The 20375-nt window shown below is 45.3% G+C and overlaps 1 protein-coding gene and 1 pseudogene across 3 annotated transcripts; one reads left to right on the forward strand and one right to left on the reverse strand.

Moving 5' to 3' along the window:
• Positions 1 to 126: 126 nt before the first annotated feature.
• Positions 127 to 2403, forward strand: LOC138105291 (protein FAM83A pseudogene; annotated as a pseudogene).
• Positions 2404 to 9368: 6965 nt separating this feature from the next.
• On the reverse strand, positions 9369 to 18542 carry C2H8orf76 (chromosome 2 C8orf76 homolog). Of its 3 annotated transcripts, none has more exons than XM_069005421.1 (7): positions 18359 to 18523; positions 17685 to 17780; positions 17030 to 17137; positions 15103 to 15246; positions 13791 to 14308; positions 10777 to 10909; positions 9369 to 9658 (listed from the first exon to the last, which is right to left on the reverse strand). In XM_069005421.1, the coding sequence occupies exons 1-7, from the start codon at positions 18470 to 18472 to the stop codon at positions 9452 to 9454; spliced, it is 1320 nt and encodes a 439-aa protein (XP_068861522.1). In that variant the 5' UTR covers positions 18473 to 18523; the 3' UTR covers positions 9369 to 9451. The 3 variants fall into 3 exon arrangements, with proteins under 3 accessions (XP_068861522.1, XP_068861523.1, XP_068861524.1); XM_069005423.1 differs by lacking the exon at positions 9369 to 9658 and adding an exon at positions 12693 to 12757 and having other exon boundaries at positions 10845 to 10909; positions 18359 to 18542; XM_069005422.1 differs by lacking the exon at positions 17030 to 17137 and having other exon boundaries at positions 18359 to 18521.
• Between the last annotated feature and the right edge of the window lie 1833 nt (positions 18543 to 20375).

Here is a 20375-nt window from a genome sequence, read left to right on the forward strand (position 1 = left end):
GCACTGATGTGAACTGACCTGAAATTCAACTGCGACACCATCTTCATCCTGTGTTTAGACAGGAAGCTCCAGCAGTAAAACACATTTGCCTTTCGCATCACCCCTGCGGGGGATCTGCAGTTCCTGATGGCCGGCGTTAACTCTAACCCTTACCTTGTCTCTGCTTCCAGCTTCACGTGGTTGTGTGGCCAGGTTCACCGCAACCTCCTCTCCAAGTTCACGGGCCAGGTCGTGGAGCTGTTTGACGAGGAGTTCCGGCACCTGTACGCGCTGTCCAAGCCCGTGCGGGGCCCCAAGTCCCCGCCGCGCAGCCTCCCCTTCCTGTTCAGCAGGAGCTGGGCCCCCCCGCGCAGCCTCCCCTTCAGCGACGAGGAAAGCGCCAACACCCTCTCCGACCCCTTCAGCAGCCTCTCAGCTGGCAGCACCCACCAGAGCAAGCAGACCCCAAGAAATCTCATATTCAACAGCAATTTCACCCCCCAGTCACCTCTCCACCGAGTCAATTCCTTCCACAGCTATGTGTCATTCACTCCCCCGCCTCCACAGAAGGCCATCCAGCCTAGCTACTATCAGCCACACTACATGGCCGAAAACTCCACAGTTCCGTATAACATGAACATTTACAGACCTATAAGGCTCAGGCAAGAGGAACCAAACAGGACAGGGTTAAGCTCATCCTGGAGATGCCTTCACAAAGCTAACCTGTTTGCATAATAACCACCTTGTTTGGAAATGTAAGTAAATGTAGTGAGGACCTGTTTAGCAATCGCTTGTGTACTGATGAATATAGAAATTCAGTATAATACAAATGAGGATGATTTCAAGCCTCTTGTTTTGTTGCTTATGGATGCTTCATTTCCCTGATTAAAAAGCCAAGGCTGCTAATGTGTGAACCTCAGGTGCATCAGGATCCCAGGAAGAACACATCTGAATACTGCTGCTCACAGTGCAACTGCTGCTGCCTATCACCTGCCCCTGGCGGCATATTTGTGTACCAGAAGGATAGTAACTGTTTTTCTTATGTCCAGGCAACTGAAAGGGGAAAAGGCACAGTTTATCACTATGCATTTTATGCACTTGAATAAGGAGACTGAAGGCTGCTATTTCTGTGGCAAACAGAGATGTGCTGGCAGCAGCAGGCTACCTTTGTTCTGTCATCAAACCTTAATCCTGATTTGGAGGGACTCCCTTCAGGCTGGCAGGGAAGCACAGGTCCTGCCATAGCACTGTCTCAGCTCTCTCTGCTGGAGCTGCACAGCAAGGATGGCTGTTCCCAAGGATTATTAGGAAGGGTGCCCATAACATGGACTGAGACCAACATTACGAAGACACCTTACATTCACAGTACATTCACTTCCATTCGTCAGCAACACTTGGTTACAAACCTCCAATCCAGCTCAGGGCAACTTTCCTTATTGCAGAGCAGCTGTGAAGGTTCAGACTGGAAAATGAAGCTGAGTTAAAGAAGCAAAGTCCTACTAGTAACACACCAGGACTGAGTTTCAATTTATTTAATTGCACATGGATCTTTGCAGTTGTCTCTGTGGTCATCTGATTGAACATCAAGTTAGAGACATTGCCGAGTTCTTCATGGCCTCTAATTTTTAAAGATAAACCAGGTGTCTGTAGTGCCCATGGACTACAGTTACAAAGGGAGTTACAGAGGTTCAGCAGCTTGAACCAAACCAGAAAAACCTTCTGCCAAATAATCCATGAAAACTAAGGAAGCTTCTGTAAGCAAAAATAAGAAAATTCATGAAACAAAGGATTTCTGTCCAAAGTTACCAACATGCCTAACAGATGTTGATTTATCAGTACATATTTTTTTTCCATACCTGCTTTGTATCATCTTTCATCTGCCTCCAACAGAAAACAGAACCCTAAACACACTTGCACTTTTGGCCTGTTTTCCTTGACTTCTCACCTGCTCAAAATGGAATACAATTTAATTATGTAGACTGTGGATGATGAAAATTGTATGCAGGTGAAGAAGGTTTCTCATCCTTGGAAGAGCAATAATTTTGGAAGCATACCTGTAAAGTTTTAAAGAACATTATGAAAGGTACAGGATGGACACATCCTGCTCTAGCTTCAGTATGGGTGTTTTAACCGGTAATACCAAATTTTGGAGTCCATAATAATAATCAACTATTGCATATAATTGTAAATTCTGTACATAGCAACATTTTTTGGATTCCTTGGGGAGAAGGGAAATTTGATTTTCATGCCTATGATAATTCTACTTAATTATCTGAATATAGCAACCATTCAAATAAAAGAGAATACTTTTTTTCTGCATATTCTCTTGCCCTGTACACCTTACTCTCTTCTCTTTCAAAAGCTGAATGAGTTCCATGCAGTCAAAGCCCAGATGAAAAAGAAACATATTTTGTTTCTTCTGAAATCAACAAGAACAGAATTAAAGTGTCCTAACAGAGTAATTAAGGTTTTCCTTCTAAATGTGATTCAGTTCACTGATGCTGTTGTGGCCCAGCTGGGGTGGTACACAGGGGGATGTGGGGAGAAGTTTGTAGACCTTCATTTCCTCAGACCATGCATGAAGGATCTCCTTTCATCTCTGTGGGCCAAGACAGTTTGCCTACAAAAGTTTTGGAGAACACAGCTAACGAATAGTAGGTAAGGGTCAAGCTAGTAATCCAGAAGGACCACTGTGAGTTAAGAGTTAATTTCAGCTGGATGAGGAAAACAGCTTGTGTTGGTTCAGACAACATCTGAACTTGAACATCAAGTGAATGAAATTTCAGTTTTGATGGAAAACAGTCAGTTTACAATTTCAGCAATGAGTAAGGCTAAAAATCCTAACAGGTCCCCACAAGCATGATCACTTAGTGATAAAGGGCAGCATGTCTATAGACAGCTGCAGAAACTGTCACAAAGGCCATGGCAGGTGCTGACCTGCCCTGTCTATCTGCAGCAAGGGAAGGGCTCAGATAAACTCTGCTACCACACCATGCACCCTCCTCAAGTCTGAGGATGACAGCAAGCTGAATGCTGCAAGTGAGTCACTTGAGGGATGTTGTCCAGAAGGAACTGGACAGGTTGGAGGCCCACGTGAACCCCATGAAGTTCAACAAGGCCAAGTGCAAAGTCCTGCACCTGGGCTGGGGCAATCCACAGTACCCGTGCAGAGTGGGGGATGAATAGACTGAGGGCAGCCCAGAGGAGAACTTGGGAATACTGGTGGATGGTTTATTGGACACGAGCTGTCACTGTGCATGCACAGCCTAGAAGGCCAAATGTGCCCTGGGCTGCATCCAAAGCCCTGTGGGCAGCAGGGCGAGGGAGGGGATTCTGCCCCTCTGCTCTGCTCTGGTGAGACCCCATCTGCAGTGCTGCACCCAGCTCTGGGCAGACACCCTGCAAAGGCCACTAATTACCCTCCATAGTGACTCAGGATCTCATGTGGGCTTTGCTGAGGCCTGTTGCATTCCAGTGCTGCCTTCCTATTTTGTCCTATTTTGAAGAAAGATGATCTAGATGGGGCTAAAAAGCTTAAATAAATGTAACCTATACCAACCTTCAGATTATCTACAGAAGTGAATTTCTAATTAAAAGTGATTTTTGGGGATGTTTAGAGTTTTTTAGAATGGGAAGACCTGTGGAGGGCAGCAGGGGCCTCCAACATGTCCCAGCAAAGCCCAGGTGAGGCCTTAGAGCACTCTGGAGGGCCATAAGGTCCCCATGTGGGCCCCTGCAGAATCCAAGAAAAGTCCTGGGGCTTTCTGGAGGGCAACTCTGCCATGTCAGAGCACCATTGGCGGTGGCAGCGATGGGGACACTCCTGTCAGGGCTGGTTCTGTGCATGTCCTTACCACAGGGAGCAGAGACCAGGCAAGTGCCACTGCCCAAGGGACTGTGTCAAGAAAGGATGTTTGCAGGGCACCGTGAACCCACAGCTGTGCCTGCATTCACACCCTGGAACTAAGCTGGATGAATAGGCTGGGCTTGGCCAGGGTTTTCCAGAGTGTCCCCATGTCCCTTCCCCAGCCTGAACCAGCCCTGCAGGTCTTTCAGTTGGTGTCCTGTGAGCAAGCGCTGCCCATTAAGGTGGTTCGGAATGTGCATCCTGCTGCTCGGCCGTACAAATCCCACAGAATCCCACTGGCAATTGCTGCTCACACTGGAGGCACCTGGAGGAGCCTGTGCTCGAGGACATTCCCTGTGCTTGCTGCCTGTGCACCTGGGTGCATTTCGGCCATTGTTTCTTCCACAGGCTGCTTCCAGTCACCTGGGGCTTCACCTGACTTCCATGACTTTAAATACCATGGAGAGTGGCTTTGCAACTACACCAGCCAATTCCCTCAGGACTCTGGGACACATCTCACCAGGTCCCACAGACTTAGGTATGTTCATGTTCCTCAGGTGCTCTCGACCCTGATCTTCTGTTATAGTGGGAGGGACTTTGCTTCCCCAGCCCCTGCCTTGAGAGCCATCCACTCAAGAGGTGTGGGAGGAGAGGCTGCCAGTGAAAACTGAGGCAGAAAATTCACTGAGTCCCTCAGCCTTCTCCTTGTCCACTGTTACCAGTTTGCCAGTTCTTCCACAGGCTGCTTTTTCTTTTTTTTTTTTTTTTTGTGAGACAGTTCCTGGTCTTATCCTGTTATTCCTCCTAGAAAACAAAGACCATCCAGGTGTTGCTCCTTCCTCAACCATTGCACACCATACTCCTTCTCCTTTTCCAGGATCCTCACTAGGCCTGCCAGCTGCACCTCTGTCCCTGGGGAGGGGATGGAGCAACAGATCTTGGAAATGATTTCCAGCTTTCCTTGTGATGGACTAGAAGGTGATGGGGAGTAGTGAGCAGGGATTTGCCGCACAAGGCAATTCTGCCTTACACTGCATCCCATATGAGGAGGGAACGTCAGCTGACTCATATCAAAAGAACTTCCCCAGGGCCAGTGCTCAGAGGATCTCCCCTCCAGAGTTCCAGCCACTCATCCTGACACAGAATTACATCCAGCTTGATGGGAGTCCTGAAGTACTGTCAATTTTCTTCTAGTTTCCCTGAAATTCTGTCACCAGTGAACCCCATTTTACCTTCCCTATTGAGCCCCCCAATGACTGATGCTGTCCCCAGTTTTAGTACCTTTCCAGGGAGTGTGGATCTTGCAAGGACAGTTGGGTGAACTCACCCAGTACTGGCTGTGTCATATGCCCTCACCACACTCACCAGGTGGGGAGCCCACAGAGTCCCACCTGGGTTCCCAAATTGCTATCGAAAGGGGGTTGCCTTCATTTTTCATCTAGCTTGTGTATGTGTACCAGAAAGAAGGCAGAAGTTGGCACTACCTCAAACGCCTTTGCTTCTGCCAGCAATAAAGGTGCCACTAGGCTGGGAGCACAAGCAGGACCCCATGTTACAACCCTTGATTCCTCATTTTTACAATGACTGCCTGCTGATGAAAAATAGAGAATAAATAAATTATTGTTTTCTTTTGTTTCCTTGTGCAGCCTTTGTTTTTTCTATATTAAACTGCCTTTATTGTGAACCACAGGTCTCTTATTTTTCCATCTTATTTTCTCCTTCCCTGCGGTGCTGGGGGAGGATGGGCTGATAGAGCATCAGGGTGAGCACCTGGCAGCAGGCCAAGGTCAACCCCCCACTCAGTGACAGGATGACTGGTAATGGCTTTAAATTGAAAGAGGGTAGATTTAGACTGGACACAGGGAAGAAATTTTTTATGATTAGGGTGGTGAGGCACAGGAAGAGGTTGCCCAGAGAAGTTGTGGATGCCCCATCATTGTCAGTGTTCAAGGTCAGGCTGGATGGGGCTTTGAGCAACCTGGTCTAGTGGAAGGTTCCCTGCCAACCCCCAGGCAGGAAAGTTTAAACTGGATGACCTTTGAAGTTCCCCTCCAACCCAAACCATTCGATGATTCTGTGATGAAAACTGTGTTAAAGTTACTAATTACAGTGCTAACACATTCACTCACCTCAAAGCCAGCAGCATTCAAACACTCAATGGCAAGACACATAATTTAAGATTGTGTTTGTAACAGCAATCATTTCAGAAGATCAGAACCAGGGGCAGAGGGTCCTTCCCAAAGTACCTGTACCACAAGCAAGTGTTAAAATAAAAAAATCAAAACTCAGTAAATGTTAGCGGATTCTCACTTGCAATGTGCAATTCTAAAATTTGCTGTTTAACTCAGAATGGAGTACTGATGTGTGTACTAATACCAACAACAATATAATAAAAGCCAAATCATGAAGAAATCTATTACAGGCAGATGTAGAATTATGCAGAACATTGAAGCAACAATGAGGCATTCAATGCAAAATGGAAATGCAAAGCCCCTCTTGAGACATGCTCAGAAACAAAAACTGGAATTAGAAGAAGCACAAAAAAGGGAGAGGCAGGCCAAAAAAGGAGGAACCGAAGTAGCTGAGATGAGAGATAGCCAGGCAAAAGTGGGACAAAGGAACATTTTTTAGCCCCAGTGCAATAAACACTGGTTATTTGGAGCAGTAACTATGTGACATATTCAGAACAACATTCATCTTGTTTTCTTTGCAGTAGTTAAACCCAACATTTTTGCTTGTTATATTTTAGAAAATACTCCCTGTTCTTAAGAGCTACCACTTGTCTTTAACTCCTGGAGCCAGTGGGGAGTTGACCTTTGCAATCCCAGCCCAAGAGACAATGTCAAGTCAAACAATCTGCACAGGCACCAAAAACTTTCCAAATCACCTTGGCTAGCTGCTGTGTATTTTGGACATCTCAGTCGCAAAATGACAACATTTGGCAAGTATTTAATTTGCTGCTAAAACAGTTCCAATGCTATTTGTGGAGCCAAATAATTTAGTGAGTTTCCATTGAATGTCTATACAGACCTGGTCCCACAAAAGCTGTGTTCTGATGTCCTAACAGCTGAGGCAAAACAAATTACAGCCTTTTTATGTGGCTACTCATGACCTTAAGTTTAAGAAGAAAGTGGGAGATGTCCAGGTTTTATTTTTTTGCTGACATATTTAGCATTAAGGTTTCCACGTTTGCTGTCTTTGCTGTAAGATTCTCCTGTTGATGCCAACATTGTAATTAATTTACAACACATTGTGGACAGTCTCTTCTGAAAAATTACGACACCTCTTAGTCTTAAAAGCATCCCCAGCCCCTCAAGCAAGCTTCACTGCCACCTGACTACAGTGCTGCACAAACGCACACAGAAGTTTCCACCTAGCAAAGCACACACATGACTAAACCAAATCTTCCGTGGTCCATTATGAGTGCACTAATGCTCACCCAAGGACACTCGCCAAGTCATCATCTTTTGTAACAAGCTGACCAGGATGTGGGTTAATCGCATTAACTCACAAAACTATCAAAAGCAATTTGACATGGCTGAAGGCAATATTCCATTTTTCTGGAGAAGTTTCAGTCAACCTGGCAGAGGGCTAAACCACACCAAGGGTTCAGTCTCTTCATCAGTTACACAGACAAAGGGATCGAGTGCACACTCAGCAAGTTTGCAGATGACACCAAGCTGAGTGGTGCAGTTGACACACCTGGAGGATGGGATGCCATCCACAGGGACCTGGACAAGCTCAGGAAGAATTTCATGAGGTTTAACCAGACCAAGTGCAAGGTGCTGTACCAGGGTTGGGGCAACCCCAGTATCAGTCCAGGCTGGGGGATGAACAGATCGAGAGCAGCCCTGCCGAGACGTGGGGGTGCTGCTGGATGAGAGGCTGGACATGATCTGGCAATGGGCACTTGCAGTCCAGAAAGACAAACATGCCCTGGGCTGCACCCAAAGCCCTGGGGGCAGCAGGGCAAGGGAGGGGATTCTGCCTCTCTGCTCTGTTCTGGTGAGACCCCACCTGCAGTGCTGCACCCAGCTCTGGGGTCCCAGTGCAGGCCCTGCTGAAGTGAGTCCAGAGGAGGACACAAAGATGTTCAGTGGGATGGAGCTACTCTCCTGTGAGGAAAGGCTGAGAGAGGTGGTGCTCTGCAGCCTGAAGAAGGCTCTGGGGAGATCTTACTGGGCACTTCCAGTACATAAAGGAGGATACCAGAGAACTGAAGAGGGACTTTTTACAAGGGCCTGTAGTCACAGGGCAAGGGGGAATGGATTCAAACTTAAAAGAGGGCAGATTTAGATTAGATATTAGAAAAAAATTCTTTGCTGTGAGAATGGTGAGACACTAGAACAGCTTGCCCAAAGAAGTCTAGTGGAAGGTGTTCCTACCTGTGGCAGTGGGGTTGGAATTAGATGATCTTTAATGTCCCTTCCAATCCAAACCATTCTATGATTTGTGAAGTTCCCTAATCAGTATCTTGAAGCTTTAAAATTCACCTAAAAGTGGCAGATACAATTCACTCATGGTGAATCGTCATTCCGTTGTGAATTATTTAAGGTTTTGGCACTCTTTAGGACTCCAGAAAGAAAACACAGGAACACATGAAGAAAAGGGGCAGCAAAGTATGTCTAAGAGACTCCTAGTTTTAAACTACATTCATTACAGAACACTTTTACAGAAAGCTACAAAAAAATTGTGTCACAGTTTAAGAGAAGATGGGCGAAGAGCACACCATGTATATCTGAAATGTGAACTATTTCAAGTGAAAGAGGATCTTTGCCCTCTTCTAGACCCAAAGCACACAGCACTAGTGCTTCAGAAAGCAAAGCAAAGTGTTGTCACTATCAACTGAAAGCACAACAGAAGGAGCTGCATGAGGCAGAAACAACACTGCCAGTTTTCACAGAAAAGATCTTCCTTGCAGGCTTTTACAAAGGATATGATCTGACTAAACACTCTTCAGTACATATAAACAACCTTGACAGATTTTCTCCTCTCATCTAAGCACACTGAACACAAGACTATAGCTTTTTCAACACCTTCAACAAACACTTGGCTTCAAAAAGAGAAAATCTCCTAGTTTTAAGTTAAACATTTACTACTTAGACTTCCTTCCTAAAAGATGTGGAATTATTGTTATTGACAATTTCTCAGCATAAATATATTTGAGATTCCCATCTCTGAACAGGAAATCACGATAATGTTTATCAAGAAATATTAAAAAATTTACTTAAGAAAATGGCTAATTCCATGGCTCTAAATGCAACAACATCAAATCTGTTACCAAGAAACTTTCAAACTGGACATCAGAAAGGAAGCTTCCATTCCACCAGCACTGCAGGCCTCAAAAAGATCGCAGATGCTTCAAGCACAAATTGGTGAGGATTATGATGGAAACCTCTGAAAGCTGAATTGAGAGTTTGATTTTATACTGTGTTCCTTATAATTTTAAATACAAACAAATCAGTGAACAAAGAAAAGGATGCAAGGTGAAGAGTTTAAATACAGAGATTTATATCTATTCTTAAAAGAAATACAGTAAGAATTCTTAAAAAATGTAATATGAACTTTATTGCATGTATCATGCCATAATCATTTGGAGATAAAAGAATAAATACAACAAAACCTCTACATTACTGAAGGTGGGAGATAAATATCTGAATAAAGTTGTCTGCCAAAGTGACATAAATCATCTTGTAGATTACCAAACCATTTGATTTCAAATTCCATGACTGAAGCAGTTACCAGTGATGACAATGCTGAAGGGCCTATGCATTTTACCTCACCCTGAAACTCCTCTTTTAGTTTTTCTGGTATAAGATCCTGTCCCATAGCCTGCAAAAAGAGTAAGAAGAAAGAAAGGAATCAAGAAAATAACCTGCAGAAAAAAAACAATCAAACATGGCATTAATAACAGATCTTTACAGGCAAAGCCCTTGTCACATGAACCACACACAATCCTGGAGAAGTTTCCAAGCCATGATGAAGTTGCCTGCCTTGGCATTCTGCATTCAGGGAGAGCTGAGACCAAAGCTCAGAGCTGTGCAACCACTCCAGGTTCTGTCTGCACTTGCACAGAAGGGTTTCATTCTGAATAGCAGCGGAAGTCTCAACACCAGCTCTGCATTCAGTTCTCACCTTGCATCAGCATCAACACTCTGAACTCCTCCTGAGGCATGTCCGAGCAAGGAAAGCAAGAAGAGAAGTTTCTTTTCCCAGCCTTTCCCAACCCTGAAACAGCCTGTGTGCTACTGCCCTCTCATGGATGCCATTCCTTTGACTGCCTGCTGCCTGGCAGTGGCTTGCCTGTCACTAACTTAAAGCTGTAATGCTGACAGCAAAGTTAGAATCTCGCTGGCTTCCTTTTGCTCCTTAAGATAAAAGTCAGAAGCTCTTTAAATAGTACTAAAAATGTTTAATCTCTATGAAGAGATTAAATGCAATATTGCTCTCCTCTGTTATTTTTTTAAAAACTAGAACCCAGTACATTAAACAGAACAAAGAAATGCAAAAGAAAGTCTCTGGCTTTTTCTGGAAACATTTATTACTTTTTATGCAAGTGTTTAATACTGCTGTGGCCATCAAATTAATCTTCACTTCCATTTCAAACTAGTGATTCACTTTGGGGCATCTAAAATTCCTGAGATAAAATGTGCAATCCCAGGAAATGCACAGTGATGATGCACCTGCAAATACAAGTCCAGTGAGAAACTCAACAACGCTGCACATTCCTGAAAGGAGAATCTCAGCAGATCAGAGACCCACCTGTGTGACGCAGGCCAGGGCTCTACAGCACCTCTGTCAGTTCCAGATAACACACTGCCAGCAGCCCGCCCCAGCTAATTTCCCTTGCTTCCTGGCACAGTTAATTAGCTCAGGGGAGTGTCATGCTTAGAGGACAACCAGTCTACACAGAGAACTGAGACCCTGCACACAATGAAACATCCTCTTACTTTGGTCATCAACTGCAAGGAATTTTCATCGAAACCAAGTTGAGCCACTTTGTCATCAATTTCTTTTTGACTTTTTCTGTTATTCTCTAGCACAAAGGACGACTGCTGTGACTGGGTAAGCTGAAATAAAAGCCTGGAATGAGAAAGGTAGTTAAAAATTGGCACAGCTGGAAAAGGAGTAAGACCTAAAAACAACCAAAATGTTTAATACTTTAATTAACATTTCTAATACTTTAAAACAGCTCTTCTTCCTGACTTTTGTCTACTGCAAACAAGTCAATACACGTGTATCAATCTAATATGGATATTGTGTATCTGTGCTATAGAACTATTGAGAAGTATTTTTGAAAAATAATATGCCAGTAGCTCTGGTTGCTCTGTGCAAACATTTTTGTCCCCATATACTTGTCACACCATTCAAAAGTGAGGCTCAGACCTGTGAGTCATCAGGTGTCCCATGTCCTTACTACGGCCTAACAAGACAGCAGCCCATTTTTGCTTATGGAACCTGAAAAGCTAGAAATGTGGGTGTTTGGACAAATATCAAACATGCTCCCCACACAGGCCAACCCTGGAATATTTTCTTACAGCATTCACCAGTTTTATGTTCGAGGCAGTGCCCCAGAAGTCACAACCATGAACTGGTGAAGGTTACACACTCTGCTCACAACAGGCGTTGATGTCATCACCAACTGCTCAACCAGCAAGAACAGTGGCAATTTTCAGAGTCCTTCACACAAGGACTGTAAAACAGGTTGGCAGAGGAAATATCCAGGTATCTATACATTTGTCTCAAATCCACTGTCAGAGAGATTAACAGTATTATGCTTATTTTACACTTCTAGGAGCAGAGAGACATATTCCATAATCTCCTGTGAACTCACTGAAATTCACTATGGGTGTTATAGTACAGATAAATATCAGTTTTAGAGAATTTATTAGGGTTCAGAGAATGGCCACAAAGGTGATCAAAGGCCTGGGATGTCTGCCATTTGGGAATAGGCTGAGAGAACTGGTTTTGTCCAGTCTTGAGAAAGGAAGACTCAGGGGAGACCTCCTAACCATGTTTCAGTATTTAAAGGGCAGATACAAAGAAGATGGAGACTCCCTTTATAGAACAAACCACATGGAAAAGATGAAGGAAAATAGGTATATGTTAATTCTGGGGAGATTCCAACTGGACACAAGAGGAAAGTATTTTACAATGAGATCAGTCATTGGAATAATCTCCTCAAGAAAGTTGTGGATTCCCCAGTGTTGGACATTTTAAAGATTCAGCTAGACTGGGTGCTGGGCCATCTTGCCTAGATCATGTTTCTGCCAAGAAAGGAAGACACCTGAGGTCCTTTCCAACCTGGAATTCTATGATTCTACAGTATTCAACCAAGGGCCCACTAGAACTTAGCAGTGTTATTACTGAAAAAGTGTTTAATTCAAGCTTTATGCAAAAAGAAGAACAACAATTTTTTTATCCTATTTACCGAAGTTAAATGAAGTTGGTGTTATAATAATGGTGTGTATTTTTAAGGAAAAGACTCAAGATCTAAGATGAAAACTTTCATTTGAACACTATAAACATCAAAATTTTCAAGTCTGAATTTCCCAGTCAAAACTTTACTGAATTTACAGATGGTTTGTTGGTTCCAAGTAAAAATGGCAAGTATTTTTAATTTAGAAAGCATTTTTGTTTCAAAATTTGCATCAACATAGTATAAAAAAGAATGAAATCACAATGAAAATTAAACAAAAAAACCACTCCAATTTGTTTTCAAAACTATGAGAGTCAATTATTCATGATGCATTAACAGAGAAACTTATTTCCTACGAAAAGCAATACTAATATCCATTTTCCAGGTGCAACTTATCCTGCACATACATTTATACACCATCTACATCCCACTTAAAATCCAACAGACCTGAAAATATTAGAAAACCTGCATAAGCCTTGGGCAGGGGAGAAGCTTATCCTGGACAAGTGTATCTGCAAATATAAACCACAGTAACACTCTGTGAAACTGTGCAGCCAAGCAAGGAAATGCCACCATTTATAACTGTCTCAGTTCTGAACTATATACACTGAAACAAGCAACACAAATTATTAATAAAAATGTAGCTTCAATATTCAATATCAGTACTAAATCAATTAACTTTTTCCGAGTAGCAATTAAAGTCTTCATCTCTTAGTCTGAGTACAGTTAAAAGCTACTATTTGGGTTTTTTTCATTTCTTAAATCTTGCCCCAGCAGGGCAGTTATAAAGTGTTCTCTGTAAACATTTCTGGACATTCATAAGATGCCCTTAAAAACGTTTAATGACTGATACATTACTGAGAGGCAAGAGGGGGAAAAATCATCCAAGATTATTTTAACAAAACCAGTTCCTAATTATCTCTTTGAAAGATTATGTTTTGGGGATTTCTGCTGTATGCAAGAGTTTTAGGAAGAGGGGAAAGAAAAGGAAAGAACATTTTAATGCAGCCCTGTCAATCAGTTGTCACAGAGTTCATTTTCCAGCCTCATCCATTATGCAGATTGGGGTATTATTATAAAATACATTTTCATTCAAGCATGAGGCTTCAAGCAAGTAAGACAGGTGGCACTCGCAGAGGGAAGACTGGCTATGCCTTCCCTTTGGGGCATTTCTGCTGCTGCATCTTTAATACCAGACCGGGAACAGCAATGGTCTAGCAGGAGCATTTGTTGAAGAACAGACCCTTTTGTATGTAATTACTTGAAAAGATTCACATTATAAGCTCATTAAAAAACTCTTTACTTCTCAGCTGTGCGTGACACTGGGTTACTCTTTCCACTCAGATTCACACTCTTCACAGCCATCACACTAAGTAGATTTTGCTTTTTAGATCTGAAGCAGTAGTAGGTTTCTAAGTTATTGTTGCCAACTCTGAAGCAAACATTTAAATTGAAAATGCAAACTGAAGACAACTGGGAAAAATATGCTTTACATTGTTCTTGACTGAGAGAAGTTAATGTTATTCTGAGAATACATACAGTTACCTTGCTCTAATGAACGAGGCACATGCTTTTATCCCAACTTTCTTTGACATGTTCTGCTTCCAGGACTTGGAATCTGTGCATTCCTCTTTGTCCGTCCTTTCCAGTTCTCCTGAAGTGCAGAGGAATTCTCTCACCACTTGGCTGCTGGAACAAATCATTGCATTCTCCCACTTTGTTTCTGCAGCAAGGCTGAACCAAGGGCCTTCTTTCTGGCCATCTGATCTGTGAGGCTGCAAATTATTCTCTCTGCCAGGGGATGTTCTGAAACTGCTATTTCTTACACAAACCTCTTCAGACTGATTTACATTTGCTTCTGGAATGACTAATGGAGACAAATTCTGTAAAAGGCTCATATAAGCTTCAGCAAGTAACTTCCAGAACCAGGGACTGAAAGGATGTAAGCAGATAAGTTGCTGAAGACACACGATCTTTTTTTCTACGTTTTCCAGACCCTGGTAAATGGAAAACTGCAGGTTGAGAACCGTTGTTAAGTGATCTGTGTTAGTTGAGCTGTTTCTCTAGAAACAAAAGATAACAGATTAAAACCAAGAGTAGAACAGAATCATCCTTCAGAGCCTAAGAAAATGTCTCCCTAAATAATGACATACAAATATCACAAGGTAATTTTTAAACTGTACAAAACGGTGCTCTGAATTTAAAATGATACAATGGGATACAGATCTTGCACAATTCAAGCTGACAGCATTCCCTCTAGCTGCCTTGTCTCAGTCTGAGAGGCAAGAAGGCCCTAAATGCTGTCATTTGTTTATTTTCCTTCAGAGTGTTCTACAGCTGCCTTTCTTTGCAGTATAAATACCTTTTATATAATATAGAAAAGCATCAGTAATATTCTAGCAGACTTCAGAGCCTCTGGACTTTTTCCTTTATGGGAAAAACTCAATTTGTGGCTAGATAGTCTTCTTGGTGGCAGTTTGGCAGCAAGTATATGGAAATAAAAGGGAGTTTTGAACTGTCACTTGTAAAGTGGAAAGATTTAAGCACTCATTTATTCCCTTTCTTAAAATTCCTATTACATTGCATTAATTCTGCCTGGCAGAGCATGATATTTAGTCCCTTCCAGGACTACCAACTTCCCTGCACAGGGAGCTCATTGTGGTACAGGGTGTTCCAATTTCTAAAGAGTGATTATATCTGCAGTGACAGTTACCCTCTGTTTACCAAATACTCTGAGCACTGAACATCCTGAAGGATTATACACATGAAAATTATTTTTCCAGAAAATGGTCAGTATAAAAGAACTACTGGCAATGTTTTCATGTTCAAACCCTAAAAGAAAGACTACATTATTTACCATTTTTTCTGCAATATCCAGAGCCTCCTTGTGCCTTCCTAGGCGAGATAAACACCGAGCCTGGCCCTCCTGGACATCGCGTCTCATTGCAATGTTGCTGGCAGGTAAGAGTAGCAGGCAGTCTGAGTATTCACACAGGGCTTTCTAGGAGCATCACAGGAAGAAAAGCCAACAAAACGGGGAGAGATTTGCATTTAAAAGCAAGCCTGACAGCACGTTTTTTTTACAGTCACAAAGGGAATTCAGAACCTGAAGTCTACATTTGCATTTCTCCAGACTCTGCTACTACCTGTGCCAGCAAGAGACAAGGCCCCAGTACTACACAGCCAAGTCTAGATGGTGATGAGCAGCCTCAATTCTAACTCATGTTTAGGCCCCAGCAGGATTCACCACACATCTGCCCACCTCTCTCTCACCAGGTTAGATCCAGAAGGGATCATCTCCTGACCTGGGTAATATGTGACACAAGGCATCTTTCCCCCCAGCTCAATGATCTGAGCACTCATCCTAAATCTGTGGGACCTTGTTTCAAAACCACGACATTCTCCATGGGAAGGTTTGAACCTGCAAGTACTTCACCTCAAACAATCAGTAAGTCAGAGAATACCACAAGGAAGGTGAATCTCCGTTGTTCCTGTAGGCTGTTTTAATGTACATGAAATAAATATTAATTGGGCTAAGGAAAAAGGCACAAATGAGCAATACTTCTGCAGCTTAATGCTCAGGGCACTCACCAGGACTCCAATTAACATTTAAATACATTAAACTAAGTATTCAGTGAAGCTAAGTCTGGAATCTTGATTTCTCTCCCTTTGTGTAAGTGCTCAGAGAGAAGACTGAAGAGCAGTGCTCATTCTCCCATCTCTCAAAATGAGTATTTAATTATTCCTTGCAAACTTTAATGGTTCTAACAGAAAGAGCTTCTAGGAGACATACCCTAAATACTTCCTAGCAAAACGGCTGAAATATTTTTCTTTCCTGATGCTGAGCTCACATTCCTTCTTAAGCAAAAGAGGGAGCTCCCCTCTGCCCAGTGCATGCAGCAGCCACTGGTGAAAATGGATCTGAGGGTTGAGGACAACCCTGCTTGCCTTGTTATGTGACAAAGGGAAATAACCTGGCACGGTTCAGGCATTATGAATCCCAAGCAGATTCGACAGTCATCTATATCCTAAAAACAAGCACAGCTTAGATCACTGCTGTCCTTGACACTTCCTATCAAGTGACCTATCCTGAAGTAAAAAACCACTGACAATGAGAGAAGAGATTACTGGCCCTATTTACATATTTCCAGCCCTCCTTCTAAGGTCTGTGCTTCCAAACCTGTAATTTTATGTGCAGTTGAGCTCTGGTTCTTGTTCCATCAGTGATCTAGGTTAGCAATAAAACTGAAAACATTTCTAACATGAATCGCTGCAACAGAAAAGAGTTAGGAAGCAACGGTCTGTTCATTTAGCAGATCTGAGGAGGTGTTATTCTCTCCTGATTGGGAGACACAGCAATGAGAAATCTGCTTTTCCTGAGGGTCAGCAGCTACGTCTGACGACAGCCTGAGGCAGCTCTGCTATCAGCACCCATTTATGAATCCCTTCAGGGCATCTCAGCTGAGACTACAAAACATCTGTCAGGTATACACAGGGCTGCAGTGGTGCTGGAATAACATTAGGATCAGTGCCAACTGAGGTACAAAAAGATCCACAAATCCAATGGGCAAGGCAAAAGGAGTACAGTCAGAAGTCAGCTGGAGGGCTTTGAAATCAGGGAGCCTGTAATGCAAACCATAGGCTGGAACAAGAAGCTACACCTGAAACAAGGGCTGGAGATGCTGATTTCAACAAGGAAACAAGGTAACAAAAACTAGATCTTGCAACTAGGACTGCAAAAGGCCGGAGAGCATCGCTGATGAAGAATGCGGCTCAGGACATACACAGTGAGGTGAGGTCTGGGAGAACCGCGGGCAGGAATAGACACGGACAACATCCACGCACGGCAGAGGCACGGCCGGCCTTCCGAAGGGAGCGGAGGCAGCAGAGACCTGGGACAAGTCACGGAGAGGCTGCTCCACGACCGGCAGGAGCCTGACGGCCACTACAGCTTTCATCTGACAGCGGGGGGAGCTCTGAGAAAGGCGACCCGCAGCCACGTGGTGCCAGCGATCTGACAGTCTTTGTGGGACACAGCATTATCCCCAGGAGCTGAGAAACCCACATACCAAACTCTGACCATGACTTCCCCGGCCACAGACACCAGCTCTGCTCACGGCTGAACTGCTGCGATGCGCCCGCCTGCCTGGGATCAGTTCCGGGGCAGCGCCGCGCTCCTGCCCAGCTTGCTCCAGTCCCGGATGGATCGTGGCAGAACGCAGATCGCCACTGCGGCCCGGCCGCAGCCCGGCCCTGCCCGGAGCTGCCCCGCGTTCAGGCACGAACCAGGAGCGGGATTAACCGCAGCACGGCCGCCAGACCCGCAGGCCGCGGTACATAATGTACATTCACCCTGGCGCAGCACATCGGGAACTGCAGGACCGCCCCAGTTTCTGTCCCCACAACTCGCCCCGGCCCGTGCGAGCGCCCGGGAAATACCTCGAAGTCTCGCTGCCGGAACGCCCAGTCCGCCCGGAACTTGCTGCCCGTGACCCCGCCGGCGCCTTCCCCGCCGTCGGCCGCGGTGTGGAACCACTGCGGGCACACGGAACACAGAGCACACACAGACCCGTCACGGGCCGCGGAACCACTGCGGGCACACGGAACACACACAGACCCCACAGACCCGTCACGGGCCGCGGAACCACTGCGGGCACACGGAACACACACAGACCCCACAGACCCGTCACGGGCCGCGGAACCACTGCGGGCACACGGAACACACACAGACCCCACAGACCCGTCACGGGCCGCGGAACCACTGCGGGCACACGGAACACACACAGACCCCACAGACCCGTCACGGGCCGCGGAACCACTGCGGGCACACGGAACACACACAGACCCCACAGACCCGCCACGGGCCGCGGAACCACTGCGGGCACACGGAACACACACAGACCCCACAGACCCGCCACGGGCCGCGGAACCACTGCGGGCACACGGAACACACACACAGCACACACAGACCCCTCACGAGCCGCGGAACCACTGTGGAGACACAGAGCACACACACAGCACACACAGACCCCTCACGAGCCGCGGAACCACTGTGGAGACACAGAGCACATACAGACCCGTCACGACCCGCCCCGCCCGCCCCGGCTCCTCACGCGGGGCTCGCAGTGCCTGGCGCCGCAGGGAGCCCCGTCCCCGCCGCCCGAGCGCCGCTCCCGGCTCGGCGCGAACAAGGAATCCTCGAACTCGGGGCCCAGCGCCGGCTCCATCGCCGCCGCCGCTCCCGCCGGCCCCGGCGCGCCCCCGCCGGCCCCGCTCCGCGCGGGGGGAGGAGATCGGGCACCGTTCACCCAAAGGGAAGTGCTGGGAGACCTTCCAGTAAGGAGCTGAACCAAAGTCCCGCGCCTTGATAAATTAACTGCGTAATTGTGGAGGTGCTCTGTTAGCATCTCGTCCCTGTGACTGCAGGGGTGAGTGGGAATGTATTTTGGTAATTTTCCCATTTGGTTTCAGTTCTGTCTCAAAGCAGAAGGGGAAGCTGGTGTGTAACCTGCTCTAGGTGACCCTGCCTTGGCAGGGGGTTGGACTAGATGTTCTCCAGAGGACCCTTCCAACTCTAAAAATTCTGTGATTCTCTGAAATTTCAGGCTTTCCACGACAGGCTTTCCCAGAGCAGCCTACACTGTGCTATGGCAAATGGGAACACAGCCAAGTGAAGACTGATCCTAGACCTCCTTCAGAATGTCAAGACACAGGCACACGGCTGCTCATTCAAAGCTCTGCATGCCCCAGCTGCCTGCCTGCCTCATGGTATTGGTGTGCACAGTGTGCTGTTTTAAGGGTACTGCTATGCTGTTTCATTCCTCCACCTCGCCAGTCCATCCATCCAGGAAGGTCCATTTTGTCCCAACTAATCACCACACAGGTTTGGAGAAGGTGAGTTGAAAAGTCATCCTTGTACTTCCTTAGCCTGCAAAATGGACTAATGAACTTGTCCATTAGAACCAGAACAGATTTTGAGGCCAAAGCAGTGATGATTTTTATGTGAATTTAAAGGTTTCCTTCCAGTAGACGTGTAAAACACATGGTTTGGTTTTGTTAGGTTTTTTTTCTTTTTATGTGCTTAAAATACCCTTCCATACCACTGTAGCTATGACTGGATGTAGCATGACCTGGCATAAATGCCAGAGCAGAAACTCAACTTTGGTAGTTGGAATTGATCAGAACAATTAAAGCAGACTGATGTTCCTTTTGCTTGTAAACTTGCTGTTTGGCAAGCAAGCCCTCCAGCACAGAGGAAACTGTTCAGCAAGTCTTGAGTCAAGGAGTTTCCTTGACATGCTTCAGTCTTCCTGTTACAAGTTTCAAGGTAGGTGAGGACAGTCACTTGTGTTTGCACACCAAAAGCATCTGGCTTCCTCCTGCCCACAGACCAGGACAGGCAAAGCACACAGGGGTCAGACTGTGGAGGTTGGCACAAGTGTCTGAACAGTTTCAGCACCTCTAGTGCTCCTCACATACACTGCACACACATGTTCCCTTTCCCCCTACTCCAGGACTGCAGGTCATGCTGCAACACACCAGTCTGATGAACAAGGCACAAAAATAAGGGCAAATAAGCACAAATCAAAAAGAAGAAAATCCAAAAAAAGAAACATGAGTAATCAAAGTGAAATGTGGCCCCAGCTCAAAGTAAAACAAAAAGAGCAACACATTCCCAGGGGCAAATCCCACAGCAGCTGGTTGGCTGCCAGCTTGGATTGCAGAGTCCTCCAGGGGTGGGGGTTTCAACCATCGTTTCTTCTGAGGATACCAACGTGGTCTACAAAAGGTTCTGTGTTGCAATGCAGAGAATGCCTTTGTCTGGTAAATTGGTGATAGCAGAGCCTTGATTCCCAAGTGCCACACAGGGGGCCTAGCAGCTGACTGTGTGGTTTCAGTTGTAAGTCATGGGCAAAGTATTGCCTCTCTTCTTCATTCCTTCTTTGCCTGGCTCTCCCCTGCCCCTGCCTCCCCTCAAGACATTTAAAAGATTCTTATATATTAGTTACAGAAATGAAAAAATGCAACTTTAAGAAATTCCACTGCCTTGTCAGCACCGGAGGTTTGCTCAATTTCTCCCTCAAGATCCAAGTCATCGGTGTAGCTGCCAGAATACAAATTCTCACTTTA

Source organism: Aphelocoma coerulescens, chromosome 2 (assembly GCF_041296385.1).
Source record: "Aphelocoma coerulescens isolate FSJ_1873_10779 chromosome 2, UR_Acoe_1.0, whole genome shotgun sequence".
Lineage (NCBI taxonomy): Eukaryota > Metazoa > Chordata > Aves > Passeriformes > Corvidae > Aphelocoma > Aphelocoma coerulescens.